This window comes from Perca fluviatilis, chromosome 23, assembly GCF_010015445.1.
Source record: "Perca fluviatilis chromosome 23, GENO_Pfluv_1.0, whole genome shotgun sequence".
NCBI classification, from domain to species: Eukaryota; Metazoa; Chordata; class Actinopteri; order Perciformes; family Percidae; genus Perca; species Perca fluviatilis.
In genome coordinates this window covers 2,031,620-2,059,119 of record NC_053134.1, presented here as the reverse complement: position 1 = coordinate 2,059,119, position 27,500 = coordinate 2,031,620, and the positions used below count along the sequence as shown (strand labels likewise).

At 40.3% G+C, this 27,500-nt stretch overlaps 1 protein-coding gene across 1 annotated transcript in view; it reads right to left on the bottom strand.

The window, feature by feature from the left end:
• Positions 1–25,109, bottom strand: part of kiaa0930 (KIAA0930 ortholog) — a 41,922-nt gene extending 16,813 nt beyond the window's left edge. Inside the window, exons 1-3 of the mRNA XM_039792410.1 lie at positions 24,977–25,109; positions 23,466–23,951; positions 3,141–3,251 (exon numbers count right to left, since the gene is read on the bottom strand). Coding sequence (XP_039648344.1) covers positions 3,141–3,251; positions 23,466–23,693 — 339 coding nt within the window. The 5' untranslated portion in view covers positions 23,694–23,951; positions 24,977–25,109. The remainder of the gene's footprint in view (positions 1–3,140; positions 3,252–23,465; positions 23,952–24,976) is intronic.
• Positions 25,110–27,500: the final 2,391 nt, after the last annotated feature.

Genomic DNA, 27,500 nt, shown 5'->3' with positions numbered 1-27,500 from the left:
TAGTGGTGTACGGACGAAAAATAGGATGTGAGTACGCAAAGAAATATTTTCTGTAGCTTTAAATGCTATTGAGGAGGAGAGGGTGTGGTCTTGACCAACTGCCAATTTGCTCGTTTGAAAGCCATGATGTCTCTCTCTCTCTCTCTCATGGGGGGGCCAAATTCTCTGGGCGGGCAAAGCAGAGAAAGGGGAGGTAACCTTTCCCCTTATGACCTCATAAGGAGAAGATTCCTGATTGGTCCATCTGAGCTTTCATTTCCTCAAAGGCAGAGCAGGATACCCAGGGCTCGGTTTACACCTATCACCATTTCTAGCCTCTGGGGGGCCATAGGCAGGCTGGGGGAACTCATATTAATGTTAAAAAAACCTCATAAAGTGACATTTTCATGCCATGGGACCTTTAATTGTAAGAATGGCTTTGTGAATTCTTCATATCAATGAGGCAACATTTCGATTTATTTTACATAATGGTCTCAGTTTCACAGTTTTTCTCATTCCCCCCCAAGAAATCCCAAATCTTGTGTAGAGAGCGGCCTACGTGTTCTTTTGTGCGTACGGCACATTTATGAATGAGGCCCCTGGACACAGAACAATGATGTGCAACCATGGCAACCGAGGACAGAGGGGGATGTAGGACAAACTACAAAAGGCAGCCGGAGAGTCCAGACAAGTGAGATTTAATTATCAAGAGAGGAAGAGGGAGGAGAGACCAGAGCATCAGCTATTCTAGGGCTGCACTAGGTCCTTTTTTAATAATAATTTTTTATATAGTGACTTTTTGAGGCTCTTTTGTATTTATTTATTCACCTGCTTTGCACTTTTGCTGATGTGTCTTTACACTGGAAGGACTGCATTAAATTTTGCTGTACATGTACAATGACAATAAAAAGGCAATTAGTAATAGTTTGCAGTGGTTTCCCTCGGTTTGTGGAAGACTTTAGTGCACATATTTAGCCGAGGTGTAGGCGTCCTTCCTCAAGAAAATGTTACGTTTTTCAATTTCTAAAAAAGCAATATTTCCCCCAAACATTTTGGGTTGTTTTGGGTCTCTGTGGTCATTTGGCGTCTCTTTGTAGTCGGTTTGTGTCCCTTTGTGGTAGTTTTGCATCTCTTTTACACATAATTTTGGACCATTATTATCACCATATCCGTGTCTAAAATGTTGGAAAAGCTAGAGCAGATAACAAATAAATAACATTCAAAAAGCTTAAAGACAAAACGTTAAGCTAAAGAAGTCCAATTACAATCTTTACATCTGAAAAAACTATTTTAGTTACATTCATTGGGCTCAGGTAATTCCCAAAACAGCTTATAGGTGCTGCACCTGAACTTTACAGTGATAGGGAGAACCCAGTATTGTGATGAATATGCAACTACATTTGTTTATTTTACCCTCCTAGTCTCTCTCTTTTTTAATTTCTTCTTTATAGTCTCATCTTTTAATAAGTTATTTCCTTTAATCTTCAGTCTGTAACTCTCTGCATTTGACTTTTGAAGGTAAAGAGAAATGACCGATCATTTCTAAAAGTATCTGAGGATCTGAGCGGTGTCCTCTCTCTCTCCTGATAATCATCCCAACATGAGATCAATAACGTCTCCGTCAGCAGATTAAAGCCTCGGCAGACACGGACAGCTGTGAAGATGCATAATTTAAAAACATAAAATCACATTGATCGTTTCCTCGGTCTCTCTAAAGACAGACTGAGACTTTAGCTTCACTGCCGATCAATAGAGCTCAACAGTGTGGTTCGTTTTCTCCGTTAGGATTCAGATTATCAGCCATATAGTTAAAAGGTCCCATGACATGGTGCTCTTTGGATGCTTTTATATAGACCTTAGTGGTCCCCTAATACTGTATCTGAAGTCTCTTTTATATAGACCTTAGTGGTCCCCTAATACTGTATCTGAAGTCTCTTTTATATAGACCTTAGTGGTCCCCTAATACTGTATCTGAAGTCTCTTTTATATAGACCTTAGTGGTCCCCTAATACTGTATCTGAAGTCTCTTTTATATAGACCTTAGTGGTCCCCTAATACTGTATCTGAAGTCTCTTTTATATAGACCTTAGTGGTCCCCTAATACTGTATCTGAAGTCTCTTTTATATAGACCTTAGTGGTCCCCTAATACTGTATCTGAAGTCTCTTTTATATAGACCTTAGTGGTCCCCTAATACTGTATCTGAATATATCTTTGTGAGGTTGTAAAACAAAGGTTTCTGCTCCTGTAGAAGACACAAGTCCGTAAGAAATCAACCTTGTGTTAAAGGGGAACTATGCAGTTTTTTTTTAGCTTAATTTACCTTAACTGAGAGCGGAAAAACCACCTTTGCAGCTTTGGGCCGACGAGCCCAAGTATGGCGTGATATCAGGTCTCGCCATGTAACGGCACTGCACACATCCGCCCAGTCAGGACCCGGCTAACAAGGTAGCGATGGATTTTTCACACTATGGTCATGGCCAGAGAAACCTGTAGGGGGGGGGGCTCTATAGAGAAACCTGTAGGGGCTATAGAGAAACCTGTAGGGGGCTCTATAGAGAAACCTGGGGGGCTCTATAGAGAAACCTGTAGGGGGCTCTATAGAGAAACCTGTGGGGGGGGCTCTATAGAGAAACCTGTAGGGGGGCTCTATAGAGAAACCTGTAGGGGGGCTCTATAGAGGAACCAGCAAGCTAAAAGAGAGAACACAGAGAAGAAATGGCCAAAACCCCCTTAAAGGGATCTTATGGAGAAAAACTACACTACCCACAATAAACCTGTAGATAGACCTGTAGATAAACTTGTAGATAGACCTGTAGATAAACTTGTAGATAGACCTGTAGATAAACCTGTAGATAGACCTGTAGATAGACCTGTAGATAGACCTGTAGATAGACCTGTAGATAGACTTGTAGATAAACCTGTAGATAGACCTGTAGATAGACCTGTAGATAGACCTGTAGATAGACCTGTAGATAGACTTGTAGATAAACTTGTAGATAGACCTGTAGATAGACCTGTAGATAAACTTGTAGATAGACCTGTAGATAGACCTGTAGATAGACCTGTAGATAGACCTGTAGATAAACTTGTAGATAGACCTGCAGATAGACCTGCAGATAGACCTGCAGATAGACCTGTAGATAGACGGCAGCTCGCTACCTTTTTGCCCTCGGTGTTGTCGGCGCTGACATAGGCGAGCTTCCTGCGGACGTAGAACAGCATGTCGTCCTGCCGAGGAGCGAACTTCTCCATGAAATATGTGGAGAACATCTCAGAAATATATCATTGTCTTAAGGGTCCTACCCTGCACCCCGCGCAGCGCAAAGACCCAGGTGTCTTTGCTGGTTTAAGACCGACCCAGTTGTCAGTTTCCCATCCAGCGCCCACATCGTTTAAATAGCAAATGCACCTGAGCCCATCTGTGGCCCATGGGCGTGCTGGTCTTACAGGGAGGTGTGTTCAGGTGCATTCTGGGCGTGCTGGTCTTACAGGGAGGTGTGTTCAGGTGCATTCTGGGCGTGCTGGTCTTACAGGGAGTTGTGTTCAGGTGCATTCTGGGCGTGCTTGTCTTACAGGGAGGTGTGTTCAGGTGCATTCTGGGCGTGCTGGTCCTACAGGGAGGTGTGTTCAGGTGCATTCTGGGCGTGCTGGTCTTACAGGGAGGTGTGTTCAGGTGCATTCTGAGAGTGCTGGTCTTACAGGGAGGTGTGTTCAGGTGCATTCTGGGCGTGCTGGTCTTACAGGGAGGTGTGTTCAGGTGCATTCTGAGAGTGCTGGTCTTACAGGGAGGTGTGTTCAGGTGCATTCTGGGCGTGCTGGTCTTACAGGGAGGTGTGTTCAGGTGCATTCTGAGAGTGCTGGTCTTACAGGGAGGTGTGTTCAGGGGCATTCTGGGCGTGCTGGTCTTACAGGGAGGTGTGTTCAGGTGCATTCTGGGCGTGCTGGTCTTACAGGGAGTTGTGTTCAGGTGCATTCTGGGCGTGCTGGTCTTACAGGGAGGTGTGTTCAGGTGCATTCGCGGTGCTGGTCCTACAACAGGAGGTGTGTTCAGGTGCATTCTGGGTGCTGGTCTTACAGGGAGGTGTGTTCAGGTGCATTCTGAGAGTGCTGGTCTTACAGGGAGGTGTGTTCAGGTGCATTCTGGGCGTGCTGGTCTTACAGGGGAGGTGTGTTCAGGTGCATTCTGAGAGTGCTGGTCTTACAGGGAGGTGTGTTCAGGTGCATTCTGGGCGTGCTGGTCTTACAGGGAGGTGTGTTCAGGTGCATTCTGAGAGTGCTGGTCTTACAGGGAGGTGTGTTCAGGTGCATTCTGGGCGTGCTGGTCTTACAGGGAGGTGTGTTCAGATGCATTCTGGGAGTATTGCTATCTTGAGGCAGCAGGAAGTGATCTCACCATTGACCAACAAAAACCTGGTCTAAAGTCAATCACGCAGCATTTCATTGTTATTTTAACAGAGCATTAGTAAAATGCTCCTAGGCTCGTGCACAGCGCGCGCACACTATGCTTGACACACACACACACACAGAAACACGCACGCACGCGCACGATTACTAATAAAAATATTAGGGTGCTAATCCTCCATCATAACAGCAATGCTCCAAGGTCCAAACGCGCCTGGCTTTTAAAGGGAATGGGAGCTGATCTCTGATTGGTTGATTGCATGTTACGCCCAGAACACACCTCTGATTAATGAAGACACTAAGAACAACCCTTTAGAACCAGGCACCCGGCACATGGACCCTTTTTTACCACCATCAAACTAGCAAAAGTGGATTTGGACACGCCCTAAACACACCTGCACCAGGCGCTTCACACCGTGCGCTCAGATCGTTAAAATAGGACCCAAAACTCTAGGCGGAGAGGTTCTCAAACTTATCATTTACACGTCCGCATCCAACAGAGGTCCGGAACGATTGGCGATAACAAGACAACATTTAAAACAACTCACTACTGACATTAAGCAAGATTTATTCAAGTTTTCGTGCTGAACTTTTGTACCGATTTGGGTACCCAGTACCGGTACCCAACAGTACCTTTTGTTCGAGCTTCATGTAGTAAAAGTATGTTTTGTTGTTTCCATTTTTATGTTAAGTTAATGTTATTTTATGGGTTTTAAAGGGATTTTATCCCTTAAAAAAAACTGTAAACTATAGCCTATATGCAGATTGAAGTAGATCAGTGAGAGGTCCCATGGCATGAAAATGTCACTTTATGAGGTTTTTTAACATTAATATGAGTTCCCCCAGCCTGCCTATGGTGCCCCAGTGACTAGAAATGGTGATAGGTGTAAACCGAGCCCTGGGTATCCTGCTCTGCCTTTGAGGAAATGAAAACTCAGATGGACCAATCAGGAATCTTCTCCTTATGAGGTCATAAGGAGCAAGGTTACCTCCCCTTTCTCTGCTTTGCCCGCCCAGAGAATTTGGCCCCCCCATGAGAGACAGACTTGAAATACAGTATTAGGGGACCACTAAGGTCTATATTAAAGAGACTTCAGATACAGTATTAGGGGACCACTAAGGCCTATATAAAAGAGACTTCAGATACAGTATTAGGGGACCACTAAGGCCTATATAAAAGAGACTTCAGATACAGTATTAGGGGACCACTAAGGTCTATATAAAAGAGACTTCAGATACAGTATTAGGGTACCACTAAGGTATATATAAAAGAGACTTCAGATACAGTATTAGGGTACCACTAAGGTCTATATAAAAGAGACTTCAGATACAGTATTAGGGGACCACTAAGGTCTATATTAAAGAGACTTCAGATACAGTATTAGGGTACCACTAAGGTCTATATAAAAGAGACTTCAGATACAGTATTAGGGGACCACTAAGGTCTATATAAAAGAGACTTCAGATACAGTATTAGGGGACCACTAAGGTCTATATAAAAGAGACTTCAGATACAGTATTAGGGGACCACTAAGGTCTATATAAAAGCCTCCAAAGAGCAACTTGTCATGGGACCTTTAAATGTACGTGGCTTTCATCAGACCAAAACCTCATCCCAACTCTGATTCCTTTCATCCAGATTATCTGCACAGTGTCAGGGTTAGTGGACTTTTGTCAGACTGAACTTTATTTTAATCAGACTAACAGCAGCTCAGAGTGATGAGCACAGAGAATAAAAACAGCTTTACAGCCCTAGAATTTATATTTTAGTTCACGTATACTTTGCTTGAATGGAAATAAGATGTAAACGTTGGGAGTAGGTAAGATAACTGAAGCTCTGTAATGGAAAAGGAAACTGCGCATTGGCATTTGATTTAATTTCACAGGCAGAAATGGAATCAAGGTTAATTTAAATGTGGGACCGTGAGGATTAACCTTGTTTGGTTTGATCTGCTCAGGATTTGATTTAATTGTGGAAACGAGACAAGCTGTAAAAGAAAGAAAGGTCATCGTGTTGAGATGTATTTTACACTGACTTTATAAAGCCCTTCCTTTAAAAAGGCCCAGACTTCCATCCTTTCATTCTACTCGCTACGCAGTGGTGTAGTCTAATGTATTGTAGTGGGTATACTATTCTGTATATTGGCCAGTATCTGCCTTTGGGGGAGGCAGACTTTCATAGTGGGGGGTCTGGGTGTCCTCCCCCAGGGAAGTTTTGAGCATCAACGATTTAATTTCCTGTATTTGGATACACTTTATGCACCAATTTACAGTGGAAATACCTTTATTTAGCCTATATGTGAAGAAGAAAAACACAGATGACAATTCAAAATATATCGAAAATATAATGGACGAACATGTTGGATGGCCTTCTCTATCAACACAGAGACTTCACCACTGGCATATCTTCATATCCAAGGCTAGTTTAGGTCTCCTTCCATCCTACCTTCTGACCTATAGCAGTGGAAATAGTACCAGGACTTTACAATCTTGGTTCCCAGGATCTTTTCTAAAGGTTGGAACTGAGCTATGGGGAAAAAGGCCTTTCAGTTTTCTGGAACAACTAACAGAAATCCATGAAACTTACTGAGCTGCTCTCATTGGTCGCTTTTAAGAAGATGTTGATTGACTTGGAGGCGGCCACATCTGGCTGCAGATGTTTTGCCTGATGTGTTTAGGATTGTGGTTGACTTTGGAAGATTTGCTGTGTCAGTTGTTTTAAGTTTTTGGTGTTTTTGTGCATTTTGTATTTGCGTGTACTGTATGTGTGGTTGTACTGCTGCCTGTCTTGGCCAGGACACTCTTGAAAAAGAGATTTGTAATCTCAATGAGTCTCTTCCTGGTTAAACAAAAAGTAAAATTAATAAAATAATGAACGTTAGAGATAATGTAGGTCAATGGACACCAAAAAACGTGGAAAAACACGCTAAAAAGCCATTTAATAATGCCATTTGAATTGCCGTGTCCTGCACATGCCACTTCAGGAGATCGGTCTGCTATATGCTATAGCCCATAGCAAATCACAAAAAGACTGTTGGCAAGATGACTGGAGGCTTTAGGGATTTTTCTCAAGAATAAAAACATATTTTGTTCGTTGACTCCTTAGACTTGGGGGGTGGGGTTGTAAAATGGTTTACACCAACAGAATCATGAGGCATGGGTCAAAAATGTCAAAGATTGTGAGGATCCGCTGCATGTTCAGAAATAAAATATTTATGATACTAAGCAGCAAGGGTGTAAGTTTGGGGGGTGTTGAGATCTCCAACTACCTCGGGAGGTCCCGGGACATGTCTGCATGGATTAAAAATGTAAAAAACAGTGACAAAAAACGTCCCAAGGCAACAAATGTCGGAAAAAGCGCCAAAGACTCGATGTCGAACCCAGCACTACTTTCTCATTCTAGTCATTTTGGTGTTGGTGGAGTTTCATATTTGGTCTGTCTGTCTCTGAGTTTTCCTTTATTCCAGAGCAAAGCAGAGCTCTGCAGCAGCTACAGAGACGTTTATAAAAGATCGTGCTCTATTTATAGCTGCGTATCCCATTTTAAGAACACATCAACTGTGTTAAGAAGCCCGGCGCTTCGCCGCTTGTCTGAAGAAAGTGAGCTGAATCACCCAAAGTCTCTCTCTGCTGCTGGCAGCGGGGGAGAAACATCCTGAGCCACGTTTCGGGCTGCTGTATCTTTCATGACCGTTATATAACTTCTCTGATGCTCCAGTGACCTGGATAAAAGGATGAACTAAAAAGGATGGATGGATGAACAGGAACTTACAGTGTAGACCGAGACACCTAGGTTAAAGGTTTTGAGTCCACTTTCATGTGTTAAGTGTCTGTTAATATTATAAATAAAGACTGAAACATACACTGAAATTAAAGCTCACATTTCCTCATAGGTTTTGAAGATTGTGGAGGAAAGCGCTGTCTAACATGTTGCTCCAAAAATCCAAAATGCTAAATCTTTGATCGTGTAACTGGCAGCCACAGACCGGACTGCAATGTAACCCTATAGGGCAAATGTGCATCGTCAATTTGGTCCACTAAAAGTGCTTTATTTGCCCCTGACAGACTCAGATTATTATTCTAAGTGTCTGACAACATTATGGAAAGGATCCCTACAGAGATAGACTTTTAAAAACATCTTTGAGACCTTTCTGTTTAACCAGAAACAGCTCTGAAGTCGCTAGCGCTAAACCCACCAGACTCCATTTAAAAAAACAGGACTTTTAGCGTGTATAGAGCCAACATATTTTCACATGTAAATCTGTGAACTATGTGTTTATTTCAACCAAAACTAGAGTTGCGATGGTTGCAAAAGTGGAGAGACGACCCAAAACGGCTTTATATAGTTTAAATTTTGATTCTGTCGACTCTGAATTAAGTGTATTTTACGATGCTAAAATCACTGTTTATTTACATGGAGTCTGGTGGAGTTTAGCAAACGCAATCCCGCGGATGTTTTTATGTTAAAAAAAAGGATCTTACTCTTTAACAGAAAGGTCGACCTCCTTAGAAATCCTTCCCATAATGTTGTCAGACACTTAGAATATTAATCTGAGTCTGTCAGCGGCAACAACAGAACTTTTAGTGGACGCTGACTGGGTCAAACACAGGACTTTCACCCAGGAGACCGGGAGAATCGGGTCCCGCGTGTACTAAACTCAACCGAATCTTTCTTCTCGCGACAACACGCCCAGGGCTGTGTATGTGTACGCCTGCTCTATAACAGCGTAGACCAGAGGGGCCCAAATTCTTTCATATGAAGGGCCAAAAATGTATCTGGATGAAAGGCCACGGGCCAAAAAGTAAACACTGACTACGTTTACAAGCTGTCAATTTTCGGGTTATTCAAATTCAAATTCAAAACAACTTAATTTATCCCCGTAGGGCAATTCTGTTTTTAGCCTACCAGTCGTATCAACGAGACAAGACACTTAATCTGGCATACAGACAAACAGAGAAACATTATGGTAGGTTCTGGTCGGGTTAAGGTCACTATTCGGGTTTCTGAAACATTCGTAATAACCCGTCTGCATGGTGAGCAGAGAGAGTTACTGTATACCGTATACTGTACTCCTGTATACGTGGAATTTGTAATCAATCGGCGATATCCCGAAGTAAACGGCGACGCACGGTTAGCGTCTGGCGTCCGGACTAACTCTGCTTCGCCTAACTTTTCGGTCCCCTTCTTATAAATCTCACTATCTCGGTACTTTCTGCCGTCAACAGAAGACATTATATTCATGGTTTTCACCACACTGATGAAGAACCTGGTTTCCTCCTCGCTCCAAAAGTGTGGTGCTGTGCTGCGTCTCGCCAGTTACTAGTTACTTTAGTTACTCCACTACATTCATCTGTTACAGCTTTAGTTACTAGTTACTTTAGTTACTCCACTACATTCATCTGTTACAGCTTTAGTTACTAGTTACTTTAGTTACTAGTAACTAAAGCTAGTTACTTTAGTTACTCCGCTACATTCATCTGTTACAGCTTTAGTTACTAGTTACTTTAGTTACTCCTCTACATTCATCTGTTACAGCTTTAGTTACTAGTTACTTTAGTTACTCCTCTACATTCATCTGTTACAGCTTTAGTTACTAGTTACTTTAGTTACTCCTCTACATTCATCTGTTACGGCTTTAGTTACTAGTTACTTTAGTTACTCCACTACATTCATCTGTTCCAGCTTTAGTTACTAGTTACTTTAGTTACTCCTCTACATTCATCTGTTACGGCTTTAGTTACTAGTTACTTTAGTTACTCCACTACATTCATCTGTTACAGCTTTAGTTACTAGTTACTTTAGTTACTCCGCTACATTCATCTGTTACAGCTTTAGTCTTTTCTTTTCATGCCACTTTCTACTTAACAGACTTTTACTAAAGTAACATTCTCAATGTAGGACTTTACTTTTACTGCAGTAAAAGGATCTGAATACTTCTTCCACCACTAATATAATATTGTGTGTGTGTGTGTGTGTGTGTGTGTGTGTATATACACACACACACACACACACACACACACACACACACACACACACACACACACACACACACACACACACACACACACACACAAAAACACACACACACACACACACACACAGACACAAAGTTTGGACCCACCTTCTCATTCAATGTGTTTCCTTTTTATTTTCATGACTATTTACATTCTAGTCTCACTGAAGGCATCAAAACTATGAATGAACACATATGGGATTTGTACTTAACAAAAAGTGTGAAATAACTGAAAACATGTCTTATATTTTAGATTCTTCCAGGTAGCCCTTTGCTTTTTTATTAATAAGGGAAAAACTTCCACTAATGAACCCTGACAAAGCACACCTGTGAAGGTAAAACCATTTCAGGTGACTACCTCATGAAGCTCATTGAGAGAACACCAAGGGTTTGCAGAGTTATCAAAAAAAGCAAAAGGTGGCTACTTTGAAGAATCTAAAATATAAGACATGTTTTCAGTTATTTCACACTTTGTTGTTAAGTACATAATTCCATATGTGTTCATTCATAGTTTTGATGCCTTCAGTGAGAATCTACAATGTAAATAGTCATGGAAATAAAAAGGAAACGCATTGAATGAGAAGGTGTGTCCAAACTTTTGGCCTGCACTCTGTGTGTGTGTATATATATATATATATATATATATATAATATGAAATGTAATGTGTAACGCGCGGGCTCAGTTAGATCTTTGGAGGCAGAGTTCATTCAGACGAGACGCAGAGATGAAGATCAGTGATTCAGCTTTAATTTCCTCCCAACCCACCGCGGTGAAACTCCGGCTGTAAATACTCTGACATCAGCGTGCGGCAGGTTTGATCGACCGCAGCAGGTCGAGATCTGCACGGCGACACCGAGCGCTGGGTTTCTGTACGGTAAAATTAGCCGAGCGTGACTCACCGACAGACACAAACGATTACACGACTAAAAACAAAAAACACAGGACAGTGTTTTTTAAACTGTAGTTACCTGACATTCAAAGCAGAATTTGGGCAGATTTGCCGACTCTGAGAATCAGAAATTCCCCGAGAAGAAGCAGAGAGAGAGAGTTTTCATATTTCAGGCTGAGAAACTAAATGCTAAATTCTACGATGGCTTAGGAACTCTTTTGATGACTTTTATTTATTTATTTTATTACATTTATATAGCGCTTTATCATAGACACTCAAAGCGCTTCGTTTTTTTTTTTTTTTTAGGACTTCATGTCAACAAAAATGTGACAAAAAGCGTAACAAAAATGACGGGAAAAGCAACAAATGGTGACAAATGTCTGAGAAAGCCACAAAAAAAAAAAGCTACCAAAATGTTTTTAAAAAAAAGTGACCTGCAGTAACAAAAGCAGGTCAGTAAACTCTCCATGTCTGACCCCTCGGTGGGATTCTCTCTTTCCAGTGTGGCCCTCTGGGAAAATGAGTTTGACCCCCCTGATGTACAGAAAACAGACTACTGTGTCTACATCAGTTTCTACATATAGTGAGTAGTTTCTGCCGCCCCCCCATGAGGAACTCTAAGACCTCCTGCGTGGCGTGGGCGTGTCAGCTGCGTGTGCGTGTTTTATTTCGGCTCCCATGTTATCTTGGATAATGTCCCCCCCCCTCCCTACGACACACTGGCCCAGCAGAGGAGCACCTTCTGCAGAAGACTCCTCTCACCCAGAGGCACCACAGAGCACCACAGGAGATCCTTCCTGCCTGTGGTCATTAAACTCTACAACACCTCCCTCAGAGAGTCACACACCCCCTCTCTGAAATCATCTCAAACATGGACAATCATTTCTCTTTTTATCGCACTAAAATCATCTCAACATAGACAATCATTTCTCTTTTTAATCACACTAAAATCTCAACAAAGACAATCATTTCTCTTTTTTTGCACATTAACGCTGTACATTTCATATTTTATATATTATTACTGTATATTTGTTTTTATTATATATGTTTAAAGTATTAATAATATAGTTTTTTTATTGTTTGTATACCTGGAATGGTACTCTAAACTCTAAGGCCCAAATCTGGCCTCTTGCAAATGTTTTATCCGGCTCCCTTATCAATTTAGATTCACAATGCATTTGGGCGCGTCTAGTTTTTGTCACTTTTTACAAAATGTTTGGGCCTTTTTCAGCATTTTTGCTGTTTTTTTTCTACATTTATTCCTAAAGTTTTTGGGCATTTTCTTCTACATTTTTGTCGACTATATGAGACCTGCAATAATACAGTCAAAAGATATTTGACTTTTTCGATAAACTCCACATGTCTGGCCCTGGATGTGGTGCTCCTTTTCCACGGTGGCCCTTAGGGAAGCTGAGTTTGACCCCCCTGGGTTAGAGCCTGCACACTGGCTGCGTGGCGTGTCCGTTTATATTTGGGATCCCATGGTAACAGGTTAGAGCGTGCACACGCGTTTTCGTCGCCGCAAAACGCGTGCACGCTAGAAATAGGAGCGAGGCCTATTTTTCACGCGACACGCCAGCGTGTTGGAAGAGTTTCCAGACAAAATAGAACAGGAAAAGATGTTTATATGTCATTTAGACACAAATAAATTAAATAAATGACATTTTGATGTTTGAAAGTCTCGAGGTTTTGACATAAATGTCATTAAAAAAAAATAAATAATAATAATAATAATAATAATAAATAATTATCAATTTTCAAATATTGCACCTGTCAACAGAACGAAATATTCTGTAGCCTATTTTGCCGTCCTGAGAGATAGACAGACAGATACATACATAGACCGTGAGAGATAGACAGTGAGAGATAGATAGATAGATAGATAGATAGATAGATAGATAGATAGATAGAGACAGTGAGATTGAGATAGAGAGATAGACCGATAGATAGATAGATAGATAGATAGATGGAGAGATAGAGACAGTGAGATTGAGATAGATAGATAGATAGATAGATAGATAGATAGATATATAGAAAGATAGATAGATAGATAGATAGAGACAGTGAGATTGAGAGATAGAGAGATAGACCGATAGATAGATAGATAGATAGATAGATAGATAGATAGATAGATGGAGAGATAGAGACAGTGAGATTGAGAGATAGAGAGATAGACCGATAGACCGATAGATAGATAGATAGATAGATAGAGACAGTGAGATTGAGATAGAGAGATAGACCGATAGATAGATGGAGAGATAGAGACAGTGAGATTGAGATAGATAGATAGATAGATAGATAGATAGAGAGGTAGAGAGATAGAGAGATAGATAGAGAGATAGATAGATAGATAGATAGATAGATAGATAGATAGATAGATAGATAGAGAGGTAGAGAGATAGATAGATAGATAGATAGATAGATAGATAGATAGATAGATAGACCGATAGATAGATAGATAGATAGATAGATAGATAGATAGACAGATAGACCGATAGATAGATGGAGAGATAGAGACAGTGAGATTGAGATAGATAGATAGATAGATAGATAGATAGATAGATAGATAGATAGATAGACCGATAGATAGATAGATAGATAGATAGATAGATAGATACTTTACTCATCCTGAGGGCTAATGAGAAGCACATGTGTGTGTGTTGGTGTAACGACAGAAGGACGCCCCAGCGGGACGTCTCCCATCTGTTTACATTGAACAGTCTGTTTATTTAACAAATACGAATGTGTTCACATGGGTCTAAATGCTGTTAATAATCCCTTAACCAGAATGGAAATAGTTAGTGAACCCGACAGGGATCCATGCGTGGAATATGAAAACTAAATAATACATTAAGATGATCGGGACTCAGAGGGAACGTTCAGACCAACAAAAGCAATTCTCTGCAGGGTTGTATGTATGGGAGTTTCACTGTGGTGTTCTTTAACCCCCCCAAAATGTAGCACAAGTAGACGTTATAGTTCACAGTTACTGTTTTCCGTCTAATATTCGACATTTTCTCAAAATATTCAACTTTTTCCTCAAAAAAATTTGATTTGTTTTTCTCAAAAGAATGTGATTTGTTTTTCTCAAAAAAAATCACATTTGTTTTTCTCAAAAAAATTTGATTTGTATTTTTGTTTTATTATAAAAAAAAAAAAAAAAAATTTTTTTTTTTATAAAAAAAAAAAATTTTTTAAAAAAAAAAAAAACAAAAAAATAACACCCCCCCCCCACAACACAACCCCGCTGGTGGCCCCCCCAACCCCCCCCCCCCCCCCAAAATAAAAGCTGGGAATGGGAGACAGTGAAATCACTAAACCGAAGATACGTACAGTGGTATTTTTAGGGATGCACCCAATCCAGATTTTTGGGTTTTCGGCTGAATCCTGAACCCCCTGGTTGAGATTGTGCTGACTCCTCCTCCCATCCTCAGTCCATGAACCCAGTAAACACATGAATGAAGTAAACAGGGACTGTCCTTCCTTTGCCGTACCTGAAGTTGCTGCATTCTGGCTGCTGTCTGGAGATTCCTTCGTGCACAACTCGTATTCTTTCAGATGTTTCAGACCAGATGTTGTAACAGCGGCCATGTTGTGTATAGTTTAGGGTCCTCGCCACCACCAGACCAATCAGCAGTGACCAGATTGAACATGTAGCTGGACTTGAATGGTCTTCTTTTGACTGAAACTTCTGCCAAACAACAACTTGTTCTGCTCACCAGATCCATGTCCACTTCCTCACAGCCTGCTGCATTGAACGCTCCACCTACGTAAACACCTTCCCGTAACCAACGGCGCCGTCACTACGGCGACCAGCGCAGCGCGCCGAGTGACAGCGTAGGGTTCGGTTCGCTGGGAAAAAATTCTAAGGTTCAGCAGAAACCAGAACCACCGTCAAAAAGCCCAAATATTCAGACGAATCCAAAGCCCAATCCTGGGTCGGTGCATCCCTGGTTATTAGTGCTACCGAAACTACAAAAAAAGCTGAACTAGTGGTGCGTTCTTTTTGTCTTGTAATCGTGACTAGTAGCTCGAGTGTGACATCACATCCGTGTCGAAAAACGAATAACCGCGTGTAGGCTACTGCTCTGCTTTCTGCTCAAGACTCGGCCATTGTTGTCATATAGCAAACGAGCGTCTCTAGCCAATTTCAGCTACACAAGCTACAAAATAACTAATGAGGCGGTATTTAACTCCTAATAAGACTGTAGAGACGTGCCTATAGGTAGCAGTATACAGCGCTATGTTTAACTCCTAATAAGACTGTAGAGACATGCCTATAGGTAGCAGTATACAGCGCTATGTTTAACTCCTAATAAGACTGTAGAGACATGCCTATAGGTAGCAGTATACAGCGCTATGTTTAACTCCTAATAAGACTGTAGAGACATGTCTATAGGTAGCAGTAGACAGCGCTATGTTTAACTCCTAATAAGACTGTAGGGACATGCCTATAGGTAGCAGTATACAGCGCTATGTTTAACTCCTAATAAGACTGTAGAGACATGCCTATAGGTAGCAGTAAACAGCGCTATGTTTAACTCCTAATAAGACTGTAGTGACATGCCTATAGGTAGCAGTATACAGCGCTATGTTTAACTCCTAATAAGACTGTAGAGACATGCCTATAGGTAGCAGTATACAGCGCAATGTTTAACTCCTAATAAGACTGTAGAGACATGCCTATAGGTAGCAGTATACAGCTAATGTTTAACTCCTAATAAGACTGTAGAGACATGCCTATAGGTGGCAGTATACAGCGTATGTTTAACTCCTAATAAGACCGTAGAGACATGCCTATAGGTAGCAGTATACAGCGCTGCTTTAACTCCTAATAAGACTGTAGAGACATGCCTATAGGTAGCAGTATACAGCGCTATGTTTAACTCCTAATAAGACCGTAGAGACATGCCTATAGGTAGCAGTATACAGCGCCTATGTTTAACTCCAATATAAGACTGTAGAGACATGCCTATAGGTAGCAGTATACAGCGCTATGTTTAACTCCTAATAAGACTGTAGGGACATGCCTATAGGTAGCAGTATACAGCGCATGTTTAACTCCTAATAAGACTGTAGAGACATGCCTATAGGTAGCGTAAACAGCCTATGTTTAACTCCTAATAAGACTGTAGTGACATGCCTATAGGTAGCAGTATACAGCGCTATGTTTAACTCCTAATAAGACCGTAGAGACATGCCTATAGGTAGCAGTAGTACAGCCCTATGTTTAACTCCTAATAAGACTGTAGAGACATGCCTATAGGTAGCAGTATACAGCGCTATGTTTAACTCCTAATAAGACTGCAGAGACATGCCTATAGGTAGCAGTATACAGCGCCATGTTTAACTCCTAATAAGACTGTAGAGACATGCCTATAGGTAGCAGTGTATACAGCGCCATGTTTAACTCCTAATAAGACTGTAGAGACATGCCTATAGGTAGCAGTAAACAGCCATATGTTTAACTCCTAATAAGACTGTAGTGACATGCCTATAGGTAGTTTAAATTAACCACAATGTTTTACGTGATACGTTGCCAACCATCTTTGAAAGTGAGCTCGGGGTCCTCTGAGTTCAGACGACTTGACGAGTCTTAAATACGACCTCGGGGGCGTTCTTTATGCAACTTCCGGTTCTTAACTCCGGAAAACGACTCGTAGATCGACTTCGGTGGACAAAAAGAACGCACCATAGCCTTTAATGTGGAGTAAAGTCCTGAGTCACTCAGTAAGTAAGAGACTCTCAGTCAGCAGAGGACTGTCCAAGGACACAGACCACTGACTCTGAATAGAGAAACACCAAAACACATCTGGGAGATAACAGTCCGATTCTGCTCCCGGGACACAAAAAGGCCCTGTTTTGGGGGTGGGGGTGGGAAGACAGGATTTTCTGCTAAATTTAGCATTGAAGTTATTCACTTAGTAGCACATTATTTTAAAAAATATATAACTGAAAAACTGTTATTTCAAACTGGCCAGTCGGCCAATAGTGACAAAGAGTTATTTGAGCAGTAGAGGTGTTGAAATTAATCAAATAATGGATGCATGGACTCGTGGACATGGACGATGCTGCATCGATAATCGGCCGGCTCATAATCGATTATTTCTGTTTATAATGTAATGTAGGCCTAACAGCATTTCTGTTAACATATTCTGGTATGTTTTTGCACATTCAGGAAGTGCCATGTGCTCAGTGCTGTATAGTTTTATGTATCCAAGTTATTTAGTATTAGAGCACTGCAGAATGTTTGGTTTTTGAAGCTTGAAAAGCTATGAATTAAATATCCTACATGGCTTTAATAGAAAAATGGATTTGACGCATCGTGATGCATCGAGATATCGAATCGCTGACATGATAATCGTAATGGAATCTGGAGATCAGTGAAGATTCACACCTCTAATGAGCAGACAGCTAGTTATTTTTTTTATATGAATTAACTGAATATTTATAGTCTATAAAATGTCAAATAAATACAGAAACATGTCCAACAGGTCTTGTTTAAAACCCAAAGAAATTTAGTTCACGCTGCTATAAATACAGAAAATATTCACATCGGAGAAATTTGACCCATATTCTAAATTTTTCTATATCAGAAATTTGGGGTTTCTTTCAACCAAATAGTCAAAAAAAAATAACGTGAATGGTTCCGTACAACCATTACTCTTCACAAGTAAAATACGGTAAATGATCAGCTCGCTACTTTCATTGAATTTGGGTGTTTTATTTAATTTTATAGCATTTGGAGAAAGAAATAAAATGATAAAAGAACGTTGAAAAGAGTGACAAAAATGTCGGAAAAATAGCTTCAAAAAACGTGTGGGAAAAAACGCTGGAAAAATGTGACAAAAACATCAGTAAGAAGTGACAAAAAAAAAATAAATTAAAAAAAAACTTTCGACAGAAGTGTCGAAAAAGACAAAAAAAAAAAAAAAGTACATTTTGACCCAGAAAAATAAAAATAAAAAGTTGCTCAATGGGAAGACAAGACAAACGCAACTGGGAGAGAAGTAGCCTAGAAATCTAGACCACCTTAGTGGCAGCAAATTTATTTTGCATCCAGGGGGGGTCTAGGCACTCTCCGTTGGCTTGCGAGCTGGAAAAAACAAATTTTGGTCAGGCCAATCACATCGTGTATAGAGTCTGGTGGGCGGGGCTTATGGCTGCTGCTGCTGCTGGTGAACAGAGGTCTTCTGAAGACTTGGAGTTCAGCTTTTCTTTGAGAAAAGAACAAAGAACGGCTCTGAAGTCATTCTTAAAAAAGGAAAGATGTGTTCAGAGTTTAAAGTTTAATCTATCAACTAGCGTTGCTCTGATTGGTTGGAGCGCTATCCTATTGGTGCAGAGGGGAATTTGAAAGACAACCGTTTGTCCCGCCCCCTCGGATTGAGCCCAGACCAATGGGGAGCTCCCAGACATCAACATCCAGATGTGGGGCTGGCTGGTCAGGCTAGGAGATAACAGGACGCTCCGTCAAAACAAGCTCATCTCCCGGGATAGTGTGCTTCTGCTGTTGGGACACAAAATGTCCCGTTTTGGGTGGAAAAATATGGGATTTTCTGCTGAATTTGGCATCAAGCGATTCACTTAGCAGCACATTATTTAAAATAAATCAATAATTGAACTGGCCAGTCGTGTGTTGTCTTCCTGTCGACCCTGCAATTTTCTGTTATCTGGGTCAACATTTTTGATGTTCTTTTTGGACACCTGTCACTTTTTCCCCCAATGTAGTTGATTTTTGAAGTTTGTTTTGACACTTTTTCCAAAGTTTTTGGCGCTTTTTTGACATATTCTCACTTTTTTCCCACCTTCTTTTGTGATTTTTCTTTTTTTTCAAATGCTATAAAACTGAATAAAAACAGCCAAATTCAATAAAAGTAGTGAACTGATCATTTATTTTACCAGTGAGGAGCGTTGTATGAAACCAGCCACGTTAATTATTTTGACATTTTGGTTGAAAGAAAACCCAAATTTCTATTTCTATAGGCATGTCATTTTCTACTTTTAAAAATGGGTCAAATATGTCCCCAGGACAACAAGAGGGTTAAAGTGACATTCAGGGCTTGTTGGTTATTTTTTATATGAATTAACTGAATATTTAGCCTATAAAATGTTAAATAAAAACAGAAACAGGTGCAAGAGTTTAAGAATATAGATCTTCAGATTACTTTTTGATTGCTTTATCCGACCAACAGTTTAAAACCCCAAAAGATGTTTAGTTCACGGTGCTATAAATACAAAAATATTCACAACGGAGGAACTGGACGTACGTACAGATGGTACTACTACATATACTACACATGGTACTGCATATACTGCTGCTACAGATGCTGCTACGCACACGCTGTGATTCAATTCAATTCAATTTTATTTATAGTATCAAATCATAACAGAGTTATCTCGAGACACTTTACAGATAGAGTAGGTCTAGACCACACTCTATAAATACCAAAACCCCAACAATTACAGTAATTCCCTGAAGAGCAAGCATTAGCAGTGGCTATTGATGATGTCATAGGCGCACACACACGCGCTGTGACACACACACACACACACACACACACACACACACACACACACACACACACACACACACACACACACACACACACACACACACACACACACACACACACACACACACACACACACACACACACACACACACACACACACACACACACACACACACACACAAAAAAACACACACACACACACACACACACACACACACACACACACACACACACACACACAGATGCAGTCATGGGTTGTAAAACAGAGCTCCATTGATTTCTCCATCATAACAAAACCACATCCACACTGTGTAGTCACAGATAACGCTTTCTATCAGCTGGATCGTCTTTATTATTAATAATAATAATAATAATAATAATAATAATAATAATAATAAGGCCGGGGAATAATGCCTTTAAAAAGGGTCACTTTGTTTTTCGAGCTGGACTCTAGTTTCCCATGTTTCTGTGTCTAAGTGACTGATGGAGACAACAATCAGTGACATTGGTCCAGTATTAAGCTTGACCGAAACAAGCTGCAGTGTAACCCTATAAGAAAAATGTTCAGCATCAGTTAGAGTCCACTAAAAGTTCTGTTGTTGCCGCTGACAGACTGATTATTATTGTAAGTGTCTGACAACATTATGGGATGGATCCCTACAGAGATAGAGCTTTTAGTTAAAGAGTAAGATCCTTTTAGTTTAACATGAAACAGCCCGATCTCACTCCCATAGCTCCACCATACTCCATATAAATAATCAGGACTTTTAAATCGTAAAAACCCACTTCCATTCAAAGTGGACAGAAACTAAATAAAACTATCAAAAGCCGCTTGCGTTCATTTTTCCACTGTTCCAACAATCACCACTCTGGTTTGGTTGAAATAAACCCTTAATTCACCCATTTACATGTGGAGATATACTGGCTCTATACACGCTAAAAGTCCTGATTATTTACATGGAGTCTGGTGGAGATATGCTGGCTCTATACACGCTAAAAGTCCTGATTATTTACATGGAGTCTGGTGGAAATATGCTGGCTCTATACACGCTAAAAGTCCTGATTATTTACATGGAGTCTGGTGGAGATATGCTGGCTCTATACACGCTAAAAGTCCTGAGTATTTACATGGAGTCTGGTGGAAATATGCTGGCTCTATACACGCTAAAAGTCCTGAGTATTTACATGGAGTCTGGTGGAAATATGCTGGCTCTATACATGCTAAAAGTCCTGATTATTTACATGGAGTCTGGTGGGTCTTACTCTTTAACTAAAAAGGTCTCTCTCTGTAGGGATCCTTTCCATAATGTTGTCAGATAGATTAGACTAGTGGACCGGTTATTTTAGCATGTATTAGAGCCAGCATATTTTCACATGTAAATGGATAAATTGAGGGTTTATTTACCCAAAAGGTCTTGGGTGCTGCGCCTAAGCCTGATCACGGTAGGGAAACCCCAGTTATCGACCTCTAACTGTGCACATTTCCAAACAATTGATCAGTTGGTTTACCACACATTCCAGTCAAGTACATACAAAGTGAACCTGGGAAGGCTGGAGCCCCACTTTGGCCCCTCTGAAAGACGTTTCTTTTGGATACTGCCTCTGTTCTTACACCGCATCTTTCAGACCCTGTTTACACGTCCATGGTTATTTTTACAAACGGAGACATGTCCCCTGTTTACATGCAAACCGGAGAATTCTCCTCCGGCCCAGAGTGGAGATTTTTAAACCCGTTTCGCTTTCGTAAACTGAGACAAACGGAGGTTCAGGCAGCCGAGAGAGGAAGAGAAGGAAAGTGATTGGTTGCTGTTGTTGCTATTTTCTGGATTCTGATTGGCTAACGTGGGCTTGAGCTTCCGTTTACACCACCCTACAGGTGGGCGTGCTCTTGACTCGTTACATATATACGCGTTCGTGTAAACGAACACTTTTCTGAAAACTGACAGCTGTGCACAATGTTATTTTTTGAAAACAGAGAGGTTGAAATGTCCATTTATGAAAATAATCGGCCACGTGGAAACGTAGCACTATTCTCGTATTTCATATCTTTCGTATTCTATTTGAGCTGCTTCATATATTCTCTTTAAGGAATGTCTTTTTTGAAGATTATTTTTTTGGGCTTTTTCTGCCTTTAATGGACAGATGGACAGGGCAGGTAAGAAAGGGGAGGGAGAGAGAGAGAGAGAGAGAGAGAGAGAGAGAGAGAGAGAGAGAGAGAGAGAGAGAGAGAGAGAGAGAGAGAGAGAGAGAGAGAGAGAGAAGAGAGAGACACAGACAGACAGACAGAGAAAAGACCTGCAGGAAATCCTCACAGGTCGGAGTCCAACCCTAGACCTCTGCATCGAAGCATAAAACTCTAAATATATGTGCGCCTGCTCTACCCGCTGAGCCAACCCGGCTACCTAATTAATGTTTTTAATGCCCATATTTAATGCTGTCTTTTTTTTTTAAACTTTATCCTTGCACTGCTATATAGTTTTTATATTCCTATGTCTACATTATTCTCTTATATTGTCCATATTTAATGCTGGTCTCTAGACTTTATCCTGGCACTATTGGACTTATTTGCACTATAACACCATGACTCACACACTCTCATAGAGCACCTTAACACACACACACACACACACACACACACACACACACACACACACACACACACACACACACACACACACACACACACACACACACACACACACACACAGTCTCTGCCCTGTCACTGCAAGCCTCTCATGCTTATACATCCCTTATAGTACAATCATGGGGATTTTTGATTTAGTATCTTTTCTTTTGTCCATATTATTCATGTGGATTTTTTATTTTATCATCCTGTTTATGATGCATGTGTAAGTTTGTGAACGGGCAACACAGATTTTGGTAATGGACAACTAAACACATTACACACTGGGCCTTTAAGATACTTTTTTTATCGTCTCTTTACCGTATCACCTGTTCATTTTATTGATTAATTTGTCTGTTTTTTGCCTTTTAAAAGAGTGTCCCGTCTTCTATTTCCACTACAATAAAAGTGCACGTATGTGTATTGCTTTGTATGTGCTTTTGTTTCTGTCAAATCACTTTAAAAAGGTGCCGTACAAATAAAGTTATAAAACATCATAAATTAGATGTTGTCATGTTCAAACATAACATAACATAATGTTAAACAGATATTCTGTCGGCTTATGGATGGGTGTATACTGTAGGCTATATTTGTTTCCGTTTTTGTTACTGGAAAACTACTGGAACTACTGTGGCAATAAACTCCTCCTTCTCATTCTGATTCATTTCATTTATTTAATCATTTGTCATCTTTCTGCCCTTTTAAAAAAAAAAAAGGAGTCCCATTCTATTACAATCATGTGTATTGATTTGAGTGTGCCTTTGTTCCCCTGTCAAATCACTTTGTTGTTTTTAAAAAGGTGCTATAGAAATAAAGTTATTAAATCATAAATTCGATGGCGGTATGTTCACTGAGATGCCTGTATCAGTGTGTATAAACCTGCAGGGAACACCAAATAAATAAGTTATTAAATCATAAAATAGATGGTGTTATGTTCACTGAGATGACTACAGCGGTGTGTATAAACCTGCAGGGAACACCTGTCCACTGTGAATACATAAATAAGTTATTAAATCATAAATTAGATGGATTTATGTTAACTGAGATGCCTGTAACAGTGTGTATACACCTCCAGGGAGGGAACACCGGGCCACGGTGAACAAATAAGGGGCCGATCAGCTCACCGATTCCGCTGACCTCCTGTCGGATGTTGAGTCGGTTCCTCTCGTCGGCGATGGCCTTCAGCATCTGCTGCAGAGAACCGTCCAGCTCTCCGTTCTCCTCTTCGGCTGGCCCGACAGCCTTGCACAATCCGGGGAAGGACGCCATCTCCGCGCTGCAGGGATCATGACAGTCCGGAGCTAACAGCTACCGACTGCACCGGCAGCTAACCGAGGATCCCCCCCCCGGTTTTTCCTTTAAAGTAATCCGGATGAAGATCCTGCACAGCTACAGCTCCAGCCGGTACCGGTGTGCTGTGCTGTGGTGTGTTGTGGCCGCAGAAAGTAGCAGGTAGGTCGGGCTGCTGAGAGGGGAGACTCGGCTCCTTCTGTTGTGCAGATCAGCTGGAAACACCCCTCACACTTCCTGTAACAACACGAGGCATTTAAAGGGCCAGAGCACATTTAATAACACACACACACACACACACACACACACACACACACACACACACACACACACACACACACACACACACACACACACGCACGCACACACACACACACACACACACACACACACACACACACACACGCACACACGCACACGCGCACACACACGACCCGGAGGTGTTACAGAGAATACCGTCACACGGAAGAGTTAGTGATCAGATAAAAGTATTTTTGGTTGTTGTTGTTGTTGCTGCTGTAGAACAACATGAATACAGATAATTATAAAGTCACAGAAATAAACAGGCTAATAAGAGGTACTATAACTAAAATAGAATATATAAAATATATTAACAAAGGTCCAGCCTGTTGCCTAGCAATGGAATTCCATTGGAAAGTTCTATAAGTTTGTAATAACTGACGTAAATACATTCAGAAGTCAACTAAATGTTGACACACCGACACATCTTTGTCATTTTATGGGCATTTTATTTACTTCATTGGCCTATATTTACTGGTCAATATGTGATGTAGGGAGAAATAATGTTATTACTTTAGAAAAGTGCTATTGTTAGCTTCTCTAACCAGCAAACTGGATCTGAATCACAGACTGTAAAAAATAATATATTATATATTTTTAATAATATTATTTTACTGAAACTGGATCTGTTCTCCTCCGGTGCTCAGCGGGTCCTGAATCAAACGTACCCGTGTTAGCGTTGCTTCTCGGCGGCAGGAACAAGCAAGATAGTCCCCGCCCGCCCGGCTGGTCGACAGAAATAAGATTTTTTTTTTTTCTTATTTAAGCGGGTACCATGTTTAAACAGCAACATACGAAACTATCGTAGGGCATACTTAGTACATTCAGTACAAATGTTGTCAATGTACAAGTAAAAATAATCGGAAATAGGTAATAAACATGGACAGAGACGGTTTAGAACCACGGAAAACAGAGAACAACGTCCCTGTGAATTGAATAAAAATAATAATAATTCATATTACCTTCACAGTTAATCAGTTAGTCGAGGTTTAGCTATATTAGTACCCGGCTAAACAGCTAACGTAAACGTTAGCTAACGTTAACGTAACATACGTTAAGTTTTAGCTAACGTTAACGTAACCTACGTTAAGTTTTAGCTCATAGATAAATGGTTTTAGCTAACGTTAACGTAACATACGTTAAGTTTTAGCTAACGTTAACGTAACATACGTTAAGTTTTAGCTAACATTAACGTAACTTACGTTAAGTTTTAGCTCATATATATATATATATATATGGTTTTAGCCTTAGCTAACGTTAACGTAACTTACGTTAAGTTGTAGCTAACGTTAACGTAACCTACGTTAAGTTTTAGCTCATAGATATATATGGTTTTAGCCTTTAGCTAACGTTAACGTAACTTACGTTGAGTTTTAGCTAACGTTAGCGTAAGTTACGTTAACCTGAACGTTAACGAAGGCAACGTTTACCTTAACTTTACTTTTAAACAACGTTACCGGAATAAATCAAAGAAGAGTTTTCGGTGCTTCGGTGGAGGAATGTTAACCGTTGAATTAGTCTGTTTTTAACGGTTTGGTGATTATATTTACGGACAGTTGGAACCCGAACAGGTGTAACGGAGAAAACTGTGAACCCTTAAATTCTGTGACTCTACGTAAAGAAAGAAACTCACCAAATCTGACACGTTACGAGACAGACGTGATAGTTTGGTGTACTAACGACCTTTTCTAAATACTATAATAAGTAGCCTATAATTTAAATAGTGGTTAAAAAAAATATGTAAACTACGGATCAGATCACAGGATGTAAAGAGTAACAGAATTCTTTGTAACACCGGTGTTTCACCGCGTCAAACTCCGCCCGCCCAGAAGGAAAACTCATTGCCGGTTAAACGTGGTTATGTAAACGAGTGCACCCTTTTGTTTCAAGACAAAAGATGACGTAATTGTCTCACGAGCTGGAAACGAACAATTGTTTTACTCTGTCCGTGTCTGCAGCAGTGAAAACATGAATATTTAATTAGATAAATGTCAAAAAACAAGGTTTTTGTAACGTGTTAAAGGAAAGAATGTTTTTAAAGGATAAAAACTTATTGAAATATACAAAATAACCTTATGTGTTCCCCCTTTTTTTTTTTTGCCACCTTTTCAGTTAACTGCATATTTATTTATTAATAACAGTAAAGATTATCAGCTGAGGGACAGTTTGCACCTTCATTTTTCAGTTAAGGTTGAGACAATAAATACATGTTTTAATTAAAACAAAGTCGCCACCCTTTGCTTTTTTATTAATAAGGGAAAAACTTCCACTAATGAACCCTGACAAAGCACACCTGTGAAGGTAAAACCATTTCAGGTGACTACCTCATGAAGCTCATTGAGAGAACACCAAGGGTTTGCAGAGTTATCAAAAAAAAGCAAAGGGTGGCTACTTTGAAGAATCTAAAATATAAGACATGTTTTCAGTTATTTCACACTTTTCAGTACATAATTCCATATGTGTTCATTCATAGTTTTGATGCCTTCAGTGAGAATCTACAATGTAAATAGTCATGAAAATAAAAAGGAAACACATTGAATGAGAAGGTGTGTCCAAACTTTTGGCCTGTACTGTAATTTCATTACATTTTCTTTGTTGAAGCTGATGCATAAATGTTTAAATCAGCAAGCCCCCACAGGTCTGGAGTGAGTGCATAGGTGCTCTCAGTGCTGTGGGTTCAAGGACTAGAGGAGCTCAAAACGGGAACTGCCAGATCCCGAAATAGTAGTACTTCATTTGGACAATCAGCTTTCTCTGTACAAGGCACAAAAGCGGGGAATTGGTTTACCCACTGAACTGAAAGGAGGCAAACTGGGTCCTTTTCAAAACACAAACTTAAAACTCTTTAATCAGAGGTCAAGCATGTGACCACTGACTGTCTGCTTCGTTGTTATTGTGTCAAACTGTATCATTATGTTTATTTTAACCATGTATTGTTGAACTTTATGTAAAGGCCCACTAAGGACTGACATTGAGAATTACAGTGCAGGCCAAAAGTTTGGACACACCTTCTCATTCAATGTGTTTCCTTTTTATTTTCATGACTATTTACATTGTAGATTCTCACTGAGGCATCAAAACTATGAATGAACACATATGGAATTATGTACTTAACAAAAAGTGTGAAATAACTGAAAACATGTCTTATATTTTAGATTCTTCAAAGTAGCCACCCTTTGATTTTTTGATAACTCTGCAAACCCTTGGTGTTCTCTCAATGACTTCATGAGGTAGTCACCTGAAATGGTTTTACCTTCACATTTTTGCTTTGTCAGGGTTCATTAGTGGAAGTTTTCCCCTTATTAATAAAAAGCAAAGGGTGGCTACTTAGAAGAATCTAAAATATAAGACTATGTTTTCAGTTATTCACACTTTGTTAAGTACATAATTCATATGGTTCATTCATAGTTTTGATGCCTTCAGTGAGAATCTACTAATGTAAATAGTCATGAAAATAAAAAGGAAACACATTGAATGAGAAGGTGT